General features: G+C 42.0%; 1 protein-coding gene and 1 long non-coding RNA gene across 3 annotated transcripts in view; both read left to right on the top strand.

Annotated features, from left to right (window-relative positions):
- Positions 1-13,676, top strand: part of LOC146982284 (uncharacterized) — a 62,745-nt gene that overhangs the window by 48,011 nt on the left and 1,058 nt on the right. For both annotated transcript variants that reach the window (XM_085783278.1, XM_085783280.1), the window contains 3 exons: positions 11,179-11,352; positions 12,912-13,085; positions 13,448-13,621. In XM_085783278.1, coding sequence (XP_085639404.1) covers positions 11,179-11,352; positions 12,912-13,085; positions 13,448-13,621 — 522 coding nt within the window. The remainder of the gene's footprint in view (positions 1-11,178; positions 11,353-12,911; positions 13,086-13,447; positions 13,622-13,676) is intronic.
- Positions 3,925-4,464, top strand: LOC146982285 (uncharacterized). The gene is made up of 3 exons (XR_015036340.1): positions 3,925-3,982; positions 4,136-4,163; positions 4,244-4,464. It is a non-coding gene; the product is annotated as an uncharacterized LOC146982285 (long non-coding RNA).

Here is a 13,676-nt window from a genome sequence, read left to right as displayed (position 1 = left end):
TAATTTGTGTACAGATAATTTTCCCCAGATTTGTATAGTGGAATTACTTTAGCCACTTTCATTTTGTCAGGAAAACAGCCTGATTTAAACGAGAGATTGCATATATATATTAAAGGGTCCACAATAGTATCGATCACTTGCTTAATTAAATTCATGTCAATTCCATTACAGTCTTGCAATGTTTTGTTCTTGAAATTACGAACAATGTCCATTATTTCGTTTCCGTCTGTATTTCGCAGAAAAATTGTGGCTGGGTTTCTTTCACTGAAATATTTTTCAATGCCTCCCCCCAGTGGAGGTTTTATTTCACTTGCCAGTTTAGGCCCTACATTCACAAAAAATTGCCTTCCACTGCATCGTTCCTATCAGTGACTGTCCTATCATTACCTGTTTTCAGTTGTTTTTAATCATTTCCCTGCTTATGTTAGCGTATTGGAACCTTCCCAGCCGTTTCCGATACCAGTATTGGAAATGCCTCCGATTCCACCGAAAATGTTGGCATCGGTATCAGCAGTACTGGAGTCCAGGTGTGGCCGGGACGGTCTGCAGGCCCCGACTACTGCATTGTGTTCTGTTTATTCCTGTATGATGGCCACATAAAACAAAAAAGATGTGAATTAAATGGTCATCTTCTCCATAAAAGTCCTCTCTCAATCAGGAACAGCGCAGACTGACAAATGCAGCACTATTTCTCCAAAAAACACACACATCACATCTCTTCACATGGTAAAACACACAAGTAAACATCTCTAACATAACAATGGAGGCTGAGCAACCACACACATTCCTGTATGATGGCAACATAAAACAAAATGGATGTGAATGAAATGGTCATCTTCTCCATAAAAGTCCTACCACACAAAAAAATAAAATACATTCAGCATGTAGGCTAGTACATGGAGGACGCATTGGCACATGCACACACACGCACGCACGCACACACACACGGGAGAAATCGTGGCAAAATAACTGTCTCTCTCTTGCTCAAAACAGCTCTTAAAACACACTACACAACAGAAAACAGTTTTAATTGTTATTATCATAATTATTATTCTATTCTAGCTGCATGTTGTATTTATAACCCACAGATAAACAGATACACGTGGTATCGGATCGGTGCCTGTGTAACAGATAGAAAAAGGAAACTACACATTTTATTGTTATTAATTTCACCAAAATCCATCAGATGATGTGTTTTAAGTTCTACCATTTGCTTTTGGGAAACAGATATTGCAGCTAACCATAAGGTAAGACTGTGGAAATTACAATTACATCAGGTTAATCACACTGAAAGTACTTGGAAACGACAGGCTATTTACTCTGTAATTACCCAATACTTCTCTATTATAATAATTCTACTACAACTTGTCTATTTTACTAGACTGTCATTTCTTTGCTATATTTCTTGACATTACAATGCAATTAATTGTTATTTCTGGGCTATATTTCTCAACATTACTACACAATTGACCATTATTACTGGGCTATTTCTACACAATTAAAAGTTATTTCCTGGCTATATTTCTCAACATTAGCTACTATGAAATTGACCGTTTCTTGACATTACTACGCAATTAATTATTATTTCTTGGTTATTTCTTGACATTATGACGTAATTAACGGCCTGGAAATTAAAGGGTTACCAATGCATCTTGAGCAGGACATGTCCTAAAAACAAAAAACTCTTCTTCTAAATAATCTGTGACAAATGATGTAAAATGAGTCCAGAAACACAGAGTTGTATTAATTCCTCATTTGAGTCCAGATTTATTTTCCTCTTTATTCATATTTTTATCAAAAATCAAAGTTACACCACTTGACACTGAGTTTCATCACGTCATTGACCCCTGTGCTGTTAGTTTATTGATTTAACCCTGATTAGATTAGAATTAGATTAGATTAGAAAACTTTATTGATCCCCAAGGGGAAACTGCTTTGCCACGCAATAAAAACACAAACATCCACTTAACAAACAATACAAACATTTCCATACCATTGCACAAAACTTATCAACATGATTGGATACTTCATACAACAGAGTAGGCTGCTCAAAGCAAGTGATTTAAATTGATATTAATATAGGCAAGGATAAATAAATAAATATAAGAAAAATATACACCTCCAGAAGATTAAAAAACAACAACAACAACAACAGACAGCCGCTATTTGTGGTTAAAATATCTGACTGCTGCAGGAACAAAGGAGCGTCTGAGTCGTTCAGTAGAACACCGAGGCATCACTAAACGCTCACTGAAGGAGCTTTTAAGATCCCTAAATATATTGTGGAGTGGGTGGTTATCATAGAGAAGGACTGTTTTCAACTTGGTCCTTGTTCTCTTCTCCACTATTACCTCAAGCTTATCTGGGTTAAAACCAATCACTGAGCCAGCCCTCTTGATTATTTTATTAACCCTTATGCCTGATGAGGCCAAAAATGGCCTTTCTCATTTTTCAACTCTTGATTGTCTTGCAGTGGTTAGAGTTATTGCCATGAAATTTGGTAAACGGTCATCATTTTTCACAAAAAAAAAAAAAATTTGGAACGATACACCTAACTACCCTAACTAAAAAAAGTTACACTCTTACCACCTGGGACCAAAAATGGCCTCGTTGAAAACGCTATAAAAGTAGTATACCTTAATATTTTTTTCCAGTTTTTTTTGCATAGATCTTCTAGTCTACTTCTCCTCTATTGATCCATACCAATTATTCAATTAATTTCAGACTTTTAACCCCTTAAATGCCAGTATATAGGGTCCTACGAAAAAAAATTGCTAAAAACGCACACAAAAAGGGGGGTATTTTCAAAATACTGAATGCAAACTGGATATGTTGGGTGGGGATTTTACCAGTCTTGGACATGTCATTGATTAGTAACACACTTGATTTGAATGGATTTTTATTTTTTTTGCAATCCCATTTTCCACTTTTTACGCACACTCTTACCACATGAGGCCAAAAATGGCCTCGGAGAAAACGCTATAAAAATAGTATACCTTCATATTTTTTTCCAGTTTTTTTTGCATAGATCTTCTAGTCTACTTCTCCTCTATTGATCCATACCAATTATTCAATTAATTTCAGACTTTTAACCCCTTAAATGCCAGTATATAGGGTCCTACGAAAAAAAATGGCTAAAAACGCACACAAAAAGGGGGTATTTTCAAAATACTGAATGCAAACTGGATATGTTGGGTGGGGATTTTACCAGGCTTGGACATGTCATTGATTAGTAACACACTTGATTTGAATGGATTTTTATTTTTTTTGCAATCCCATTTTCCACTTTTTACGCACACTCTTACCACATGAGGCCAAAAATGGCCTCGGAGAAAACGCTATAAAAATAGTATACCTTCATATTTTTTTCCAGATTTTTTTGCATAGATCTTCTAGTCTACTTCTCCTCTGATGATCCATACCAAATATTCAATTAATTTCAGACTTTTAACCCCTTAAAATCCAGTGTATAGGGTACTAGGAAAAAAAATCGCAAAAAACGCACACAAAAAGGGGGCTATTTTCAAAATACTGAATGCAAACTGGATTTGTTGGGTGGGGATTATTTCAGGCTTGGACATGTCATTGATTAGTAACAATAATGATTTGGGGGAATTTTTAGTTTTTGGGTAATGTCAGATTAAAAGAAAAGCTCCCATAGACTTCCATTATAATTTATTATAATGGAAGTCTATGGGAGATAGATAGATAGATAGATAAACTTTATTGTCTGTCACGAGTGACAGAAATTCATCTTTGACAGGCTCAATAAAAACACTAAGAAACAAACAGACATTAAAAACAACAATGTTGTGCAATCATTCTAAAAAGGGGAGGACGGGGGCTGTTAAAAGCAGCAGAATGTTCATTTCTTATTGTTCAGGATGGTTATTGCAGAGGGGATGAAGGATTTTTTGTAGATGTTTTTCCTGGCCAGTGGGACCTTATGGCGTTTGCCTGATGGCAGCAGCTGGAAGCAGTGGTGAAGGGGGTGGGAGGAGTCTTCTGTGATCAGGGTGGCCTTCCTGATCACAGACCGGCTATACAGTTCTGAGAGGGGGGTTTGTGGTGCTCCAATGATTTTGCTGGCCTGGTTAACTGTGCGGGAAAGTTTGATCTTGTGTTTGGATGAGAGGAGGCTGTACCAGGAAGAGATGTTGAAGGTGAGTAGGGATTCAATGAGGGACTGGTAGACCAGAGTTAAAACATGTGTGCTGACGTTGAAAGTCCTTAATTTCCTCAGCAGGTAGAGGCGCTGTTGTGATTTTTTAAAAATGGTGTCTGCATGCTGAGAGAAGGAGAGGCAGTTGTCCAGGTCAGTTCCAAGGTATTTAAAAGACTCAACCTGCTCCACCAGCTGACCCTGGATGCTGAGTGGTTTAAAAAAAGCAGTTGCTGACTCCCTTCTGCCCCCACAGCACAGCTCTTTGGTCTTCTGGACATTTAGCTCAAGACAAAGCTGGTTAAAAGTCTGTGCCAGGTTTTCAACAGCCTGCTGATACCGGTCCAGAGCAGTGGTGTCGGTCAGGTGAGCCACCAGGGCCATGTCATCCGCATATTTAAAAAGGCTGATCCCCTCGCTGTCACAGGTGATGTTGTTTGTGTACACAGAGAAGAGAACAGGAGATAAAACACAACCCTGGGGAACACCTGTGTTTAAAATCAGCTTCTTTGATTTAAAACCATTTAAAAGCACCTGTTGTGGCCTGTCATTTAGAAAATTCTTGATCCATAAAACCAGTGTGGGATGAACTTGGAGATCTAAAAGAGCATACAGCAGGGTGTCTATGTGCACAGTATTAAAAGCAGAGGAGAAGTCCATAAATAAGATCCTGGTGTGAGGGTGTGGAGAGTCCAGATGTTTAGTGACAGTATTCAGCAATGTGAGACTTGCGTCCTCGACACCCCTTTTTGCCCTGTAGGCAAACTGAAAAGGATCCATTTTGTGTGACAGCATTTTAGCCAGGAGGTCACACAGGACTCTCTCCATGCACTTGCACAGCACGGAGGTCAGGGCCACTGGTCTGTAGTCTTTCAGCTCCTTGGCTGGTGTTTTTTTGGGGATGGGAATTATGGTGGATTCCTTCCAATTATTAGGAACGTTTCCCGAATCCAAAAGGCACTGAAACAGTCTTGTGACCACTCCACCTAGCTGAGCAGAGCAGTCCTTAAGTACCCTGCCTCTGAGCTTGTCAGGGCCAGAGGCTTTATGTGGTTTGACCCGGCGAAGGATGGAGGTTACCTGCTGCTCGTTGATGGTGATGGCTGGGTGGGGGGAGATGGTGGTTGAGCAGTCAAAGTCGGATGGAGAGTTGTTGTTGAACCGGCCGAAGAAGATGTTGAGTTGTTCTGCAAAGGGGGCGGGGTCCGGACGGCTGGCCACTACGGGTTTGGCAACTCTGTCCATCATAATATTTAGACCCTGCCATGCTTCCCTTGCATTTCCAGATGTTAATTTTTGCTCCACCTTGTTTGACGACTATTTCCCCATTATCCTTTTAATGAGGAAATAATGACATAGAAATACTATAAATCTCACATATATAGATAAGGTGGCCTCAGACACACAGTCATGCATGCACACACGCAAGCATGCATGCACGCGCACACACACACACACACCCCTCAACAAGACTGCTCCCGTGAGCGACTGTATGTTATTTCTAATTCACTCTGATCCAGGTGTCTGTTTGAAGTAAGGATCAAAGTAATAGTTTAAATGTCCTTGTTTACACAGAGACCAGTACAGATACCAACATGATACCACCCCCACCCCCCAACCCCCCTGCTCCCATGACCTAACAACAATATGACCCGCAGCAGGGCAAAATGTAAACACACCACCACTGAGTTCATTCAGCTTATTCAGGGATGGCACACACACAGCCTTTTTGTTTGTGGACATTTTTGTCCGTCAAGTGGTTAATGTGTACGTAAACTGAGGATGAGCTGGAGAATGGAGTCTGGAGTCCTCTCCTTCCTCCACCTCCCATGAAGAGATCTCCAGTGCTGAATGCCCTTCCCCCCCGGCCTGACAGCTCAGTCTGACAGCTCAGTGGTTAATGAGGAACGCCCTCAGTGGTCAATGAGGAACGCCCTCAGTGGTCAATGAGGAACGCCCTCAGTGGAGGAACGCCCTCAGTGGTTAATGAGGAACGCCCTCAGTGGTGAGTGAGGAACGCCCTCAGTGGTTAGTGAGGAACGCCCTCAGTGGTGAATGAGGAACGCCCTCAGTGGTTAGTGAGGAACGCCCTCAGTGGTTAGTGAGGAACGCCCTCAGTGGTGAATGAGGAACGCCCTCAGTGGTTAGTGAGGAACGCCCTCAGTGGTTAGTGAGGAACGCCCTCAGTGGTCAATGAGGAACGCCCTCAGTGGTGAGTGAGGAACGCCCTCAGTGGTTAGTGAGGAACGCCCTCAGTGGTGAATGAGGAACGCCCTCAGTGGTTAGTGAGGAACGCCCTCAGTGGTGAATGAGGAACGCCCTCAGTGGTCAGTGAGGAACGCCCTCAGTGGTGGATGAGGAACGCCCTCAGTGGTGGATGAGGAACGCCCTCAGTGGTGGATGAGGAACGCCCTCAGTGGTCAGTGAGGAACGCCCTCAGTGGTGAATGAGGAACGCCCTCAGTGGTCAGTGAGGAACGCCCTCAGTGGTCAGTGAGGAACGCCCTCAGTGGTCAGTGAGGAACGCCCTCAGTGGTCAGTGAGGAACGCCCTCAGTGGTCAGTGAGGAACGCCCTCAGTGGTTGATGAGGAACGCCCTCAGTGGTTAATGAGGAACGCCCTCGTGTGGATGTGGAAGGACAGGCAGGTCAGACTGGTGCTTCCCAAGCTGTGTTTACATTTTGCCCTGCTGTGATTTATGGCTCATATTGTTGTTGTTAGGTCATGGGAGCGGGCATGAGGGGTGGAGGGGGGTGGGGGGGCAGTGGCCTATATGTAAAAATAGACATTTAAATTATTACTTTGATCCTTACTTCAAACAGACACCTGGATCAGAGTGAATTAGAAATAACATACAGTCGCTCACGGTAGCAGTCTTGTTGAGGGGTGTGTGTGTGTGTGTGTGTGGGTGTGTGTGGGTGCGTGTGTGCATGCATGACTGTGTGTCTGAGGCCACCTTATCTATATATATGAGATTTATAGTATTTCTATGTCATTATTTCCTCATTAAAAGGATAATGGGGAAATAGTCGTCAAGCTCCCATAGACTTCCATTATAATAAATTATAATGGGAGTCTATGGGAGCTTTTCTTTTAATCTGACATTACCAAAAAACTAAAAATTCCCCCAAATCATTATTGTTTCTAATCAATGACATGTCCAAGCCTGAAATAATCCCCACCCAACAAATCCAGTTTGCATTCAGTATTTTGAAAATAGCCCCCTTTTTGTGTGCGTTTTTAGCCATTTTTTTCCCCAGTAACCTATACACTGGATTTTAAGGGGTTAAAAGTCTGAAATTAATTGAATATTTGGTATGGATCAACAGAGGAGAAGTAGACTAGAAGATCTATGCAAAAAAATCTGGAAAAAAATATCAAGGTATACTATTTTTATAGCGTTTTCTCCGAGGCCATTTTTGGCCTCATGTGGTAAGAGTGTGCGTAAAAAGTGGAAAATGGGATTGCAAAAAAAATAAAAATCCATTCAAATCAAGTGTGTTACTAATCAATGACATGTCCAAGACTGGTAAAATCCCCACCCAACATATCCAGTTTGCATTCAGTATTTTGAAAATAACCCCCTTTTTGTGTGCGTTTTTAGCAATTTTTTTTCGTAGGACCCTATATACTGGCATTTAAGGGGTTAAAAGTCTGAAATTAATTGAATAATTGGTATGGATCAATAGAGGAGAAGTAGACTAGAAGATCTATGCAAAAAAAACTGGAAAAAAATATGAAGGTATACTATTTTTATAGCGTTTTCTCCGAGGCCATTTTTGGTCCCAGGTGGTAAGAGTGTGCGCAAGTGAGGATCAGGCAATCATGTTCTTGTCGTCAATAGATATACTGCCTCCCCAGCACAGAACAGCATAAAATAAGACACTAGCCAGGATGCCCTGGTAGAAGATGCCTAGCAGCCTTGGGCTAATGTCAAAGGATCTAAGTTTCCTTAGAAAGAAAAGCCTGGACTGAGCCTTTTTTACAAGGACCCCAGTGTTTTCCTTTCAGTTGAGCTTATTGTCCAAATGGACACCAAGATATTTGTAGGACTCCACAATTTCTATTCTCTGATTATTAATTGTCACTGGGACAGCCTCCTCTTTTTTCTTTCTAAAATCGATAATTAGCTCCTTTGTTTTACCCACATTCAGCTGTAAAAAATTTGTATCGCACCATTTGGCAAAAGAGTGTGCCTCTTTTTTATAGGCCACGTCATTGCCATGGTTAAGCAGACCCACAAGTGCAGTGTCGTCTGAAAACTTTTGTATTAGACAGGATGGCTGACTATGCCTGTAATCAGCTGTATAAAGCGAAAATAAAAAAGGAGATAAAACTGTCCCCTGTGGAGCTCCTGTATTGGTTAAAATGATGTCTGAGGCTTTATCAAGCCTGACATACTGGGGACGGGCTAAAAGATAATCTAAAAGCCAGGCAATGGTTTTGTTATGCAATTTAAAATTACTTAATTTATCGGCTAAAATGTGTGGCTGTATTGTATTAAAAGCACTAGAAAAGTCAAAAAACAGGATCCTGACAGAACTGGCTGTGGTTTCAAGGTGACTGTAAATGTTATGCAACATAAAAATTAAAGCATCATCTACTCCCACACCCCTTCTATAAGCAAACTGTAGAGGATCCAAAAAAACAGACACCTGCCTAGTGAGATGATGCAGGAGCACTCTCTCAAAACACTTCATGATATGAGACGTAAGGGCTATTGGTCTCAGGTTAGTAAGGTCACAAGTCACATTGGCTTTCTTAGGAATGGGAACAATACAAGAAGTTTTCCACATTGCCGGAATCTTAGTAGACGACAGTGACAAGGAAAACATTGAGGTAAGGACAGAACACAGCTGATCAGCACAAACTTTTAGGGTGTGGGGATGAATACCATCAGGGCCAGCAGCCTTGTTGGCCCTAATACGCTTTAATTGCTGGCGCACCTCCTCAGTGTTTAAAACAATACATGGACTACAGTCCTCAGAGGTAGAAGTACTCTGCGTAAGAGAAGAGAAAATGTTTTTATGTGTCTCAGAATGGTCAAGATTGTCAAATCTGGCAAAGAATGCATTAGCATCATTTGCTGTTATGCCTGAGCCACAGCGACTTTGATTGCTGGTCCCATAACCAGTGATGGACTTCATACCGTTCCAGAGCCCTCTTGTGTTGCTTCCTGACATGAGCCCTTCAACTTTATTCTTATATTCACGTTTCCCCTGTCTGATTACTGCTTTCAATGTTCTTTGTGCATCTCTGATTCTATCTTTGTCACCACTGTTAAAAGCTGCTTTTTTCATGTTAATAGCAGCTTTCACCTCGCTTGTCACCCATGGTTTGTTATTAGGGAATATTCTAATTTTCTTACAAGGAATGACCAAATCGACACAATAGTTAATATAACAAGTCACTTTGTCGGGTATACTGTTCACGTCACTGTCACCATCAAAAAATATGCTCCAGTCAGTGCATTCAAAACATCCTCTTAGAGCGTCACATGCGTCATCCGACCAGACGCGCACAGTCTTGGACGTAGTAGGAAGTTTCCGTATCACCGGTGAATATTTCGGCATCAAGTATATTAAGTTGTGATCCGAGTTGCCCAGCGGCGGAAGCAACTTGGCCACAAAACTCTCCTTAATGTTCTTATAGAACAAATCGAGAATTTTGTTGCCCCTCGTGGGGAAAGATACAATTTGTTTAAAAGACGGGAGAACGGAGGAGAGAGAGCTGTGGTTAAAATCCCCATTTATTATAACCAGTGCGTCCGGGGAGGCGCACTGCAAGTCATGCGTAATCCTCGATATTGACCCTGCAGCCAGCTTCCCGTTGCCCGATGGAGGAATATAGACAACCAGGACGATCACATGGGAGATCTCCCGTGGCAAGTAATAAGGACGACAGCTCACCGCAAGAAGCTCGATGTTAGGGTCACACACTCTCTCCTTGACCGTGACATGTCCAGGGTGACACCATCGCTGGTTGACGTAGGCACAAACACCTCCGCCCTGCTTCTTGCCTGTCTTAGTTGGGTCTCTGTCCATCCGAAGAAGTGAAAATCCGTCCAAGTTTAGGTGAGACTCCGGTATTTTATTCGAGATCCACGTCTCTGAAAAACAGAGCAAGCTGCACTGCCGGTACATCCGATCACTCTTAAGACAGGCTGTCAACTCGTCCGTCTTATTAATTAGTGAGCGGACATTCCCCATAATAACAGAGGGCAAGGCAGGTTTATATCCACGCCGGCGGTTCCTGGCCCGGATACCGCCTCTTTGGCCTCTCTTCCTTACTCGTGCACCTGCCTTAGGTTTGATTTCCAGGAACTCCAAACCGGGATCCACCGGAGCAAGGGGCCGCAGGTGAAGGAGCTCCTCCCGGGTATAGGTGACAGGCTAGCCCGGTGTCGGCTCCCTGCAGGCTTGATATGTTTGCGCAACTTTACAGACAATAAAGATCCCCAGCCACAGGAGGCAGGCAGACACATGATTGTTGAGTACAGCCATAATCATGTCGTTGGTGATCAATCACGCCGGTAGCAGTGGCAAATGGTCAATCAAAACACTTAAAAACATAAAAACAACGTAAATCACAGCCAGTCACACACACACGTGGCTGAGTCGCCAGCAGCCCTGCTCGAGGCCTTGATACGAGTTGATCAATAAAGTTATTGATAATAGTAATAATAACAGAGAAGAAGAAAAATACAAAGTTAGTGACATGAAATGGTACGAATATAAATCAGTCTAAAAGAATCAGAATCTCTAAATCAGAGAGTTGTAGTCAGTGTTTAGTCCATCAGGTATTGATCAGATATTGATTGTATATTGACAGACTGAGCTGAGGTCAGCAGCAGCTGATGAATCTGTGCTGACATGTGGATGATGTGTGTAGAAGGCCACATGATGAAGATCCACAAGAACACAAGGACAAAGTCCCTCTATTGATTATTGGTCAGGACACGTCTGATTATTGATCAGTTATCAATGAATAAATCTTCTTCTTTTATTCTTTATTCAGATTGATGAGCTGCAGTTTGTCAGAGATCAGCTGTTCTTCTCTGGTCTCAGCTCTGAAGTCCAACCCCTCCCACCTGAGAGAACTGGACCTGAGTGGAAACGACCTGCAGGATTCAGGAGTGAAGGATCTGAGTGGTTTTCTGGAGAGTCCAGACTGTAGACTGGAGACTCTGGGGTCAGTTCACTGACTGTTGTATCTGATCCACCTACAGTGGATTAAAGTAAACTTATAAAAATATACTTTCTTCTGAAAACATTAAATAGAAATACATTTTTTCTGTGTTTCTATATTTAGATTTTAATGCATCTTGAGCAGGACATGTCCTCAAAACAAAAAACTCTTCTTCTAAATAATCTGTGACAAATGATGTAAAATGAGTCCAGAAACACAGAGTTGTATTAATTCCTCATTTGAGTCCAGATTTATTTTCCTCTTTATTCAGATTTTTATCAAAAATCAAAGTTACACCACTTGACACTGGGTTTCATCACGTCATTGACCCCTGTGCTGTTAGTTTATTGATTTAACCCTGATACCAGTTGATCAATAAAGTTATTGATAATAATAATAATAACAACAGAGAAGAATAAAAATACAAAGTTAGTGACATGAAATGGTACAAATATAAATCTGTCTAAAAGAATCAGAATCTCTAAATCAGAGAGTTGTAGTCAGTGTTTAGTCCAACAGGTATTGATCAGATATTGATTGTGTATTGACTAGGGGTGTAACGGTATATGTATTCGTCCCGTGCCGTCGCGGTACGGGGGTCACGGTTCGGTGCACACAGTCACACGACGAATATGTCTGAATGAATTATTTAAAAAAAAAAGTAGAGTCCTCACTCCAACCCAGGTGGCGGTAATGAGCCCCAAAGCTGCCACAACCGCCATAACAGACGAAGAAGAGAAGTGATGAGAGAGTGAAGTGAGGAGCTGCTGCTTCATTAATGTCACCGTGTGACTTCTCAATGAAACACTACGGCGACGGTGGTGGCGACGACTCGCGACCATAGAAAGCAGCTCGCGACTGGTCGACCGGACAAAGTCCGTCTGCGATGTTTCACGGATGCGCGCTGCGTCGCTAGAAACGCATCAAACACGTTAGCGCATGTTCACCCGCCTCCCCTCTCTCCCTCCCACATGTCAATCACTGGTGCAAGGAAAAAGACAAGTTGTGTGTGTAACAACTTATCCCGCTGCTTTTAAGCCTCTTGACATGAACACAGACACCAGAAACATCACCAAAGCAGCTGGCATCTAGTCTAAATTAACTGAGTAAACCAACATTGATGTTAGTTTCTTGTTTTGTTTTGTTTGTAATGGTTGTCAGTTGTCAAGTGCAAGCTTTTTTCCCCTCTAGAATTAATGAATGGCATGATAACACTCCTAATGCACTTGTTCGATTTTATATTCTTTCTTTTTTTTTTTTACTTTTATAACACAAGACAGATTTTAGTTTTACATTCAATAATGTCTGTTGTACCGAAACCGTACCGAACCGAGGTACGTACCGAACCGTGACTTTTGTGTACCGTTACACCCCTAGTATTGACAGACTGAGCTGAGGTCAGCAGCAGCTGATGAATCTGTGCTGACATGTGGATGATGTGTGTAGAAGGCCACATGATGAAGATCCACAAGAACACAAGGACAAAGTCCCTCTATTGATTATTGATCAGGACACGTCTGATCAGTTATCAATGAATTTATCTTATTTTATTCTTTATTCAGATTGGTGAAATGCAGGTTGTCAGAGATCAGCTGTTCTTCTCTGGTCTCAGCTCTGAAGTCCAACCCCTCCCACCTGAGACACCTGAACCTGAGTGGAAACAAGCTGCAGGATTCAGGAGTGAAGGTTCTGAGTGGTTTTCTGGAGAGTCCAGACTGGAGACTGGAGACTCTGAGGTCAGTTCACTGACTGTTACTGTTGTAGATCTTAGATCTTTGATCCACAACTGAACCTGGTTGATCTTCACTCATTCAGTTTCAGCTCATTTCACTCAGTGGTCATGAATAATGTCTGTTCACTTCAGTTCAACCTTCACACACACTCGTATTTCTCTCAGTCAGACGACTCATGTTTTCTAGAAACTCTGGAGAAAATGTCCAGTATCAGCTCATCAACTCACTTCATCTCTATCACAACAATGTGCACAAGATCCTCACAACTCATGTTTGGACAAAGACACTGAAATTCACCTGTTGAAGAAAAAACTCTTCTTTCTGATCATCAATGAATTAATCTTCTTCTTTTATTCTTTATTCAGATTGCAGGGCTGCAGTTTGTCAGAGATCAGCTGTTCTTCTCTGGTCTCAGCTCTGAAGTCCAACCCCTCCCACCTGAGACACCTGGACCTGAGTGGAAACAAGCTGCAGGATTCAGGAGTGAAGGTTCTGAGTGGTTTTCTGGAGAGTCCAGACTATAGACTGGAGACTCTGAGGTCAGTTCACTGACTGTTACTGTTGTAGATCTTAGATCTTTGATCCACAACTGAA

Source organism: Trachurus japonicus, chromosome 8, assembly GCF_045865225.1.
Source record: "Trachurus japonicus isolate A0001 chromosome 8, Traja_1.0".
In the NCBI taxonomy this organism is placed as follows: domain Eukaryota; kingdom Metazoa; phylum Chordata; class Actinopteri; order Carangiformes; family Carangidae; genus Trachurus; species Trachurus japonicus.
Note: the sequence above shows the minus strand (reverse complement) of the source record. Positions and strands in the feature narration are given on the sequence as shown.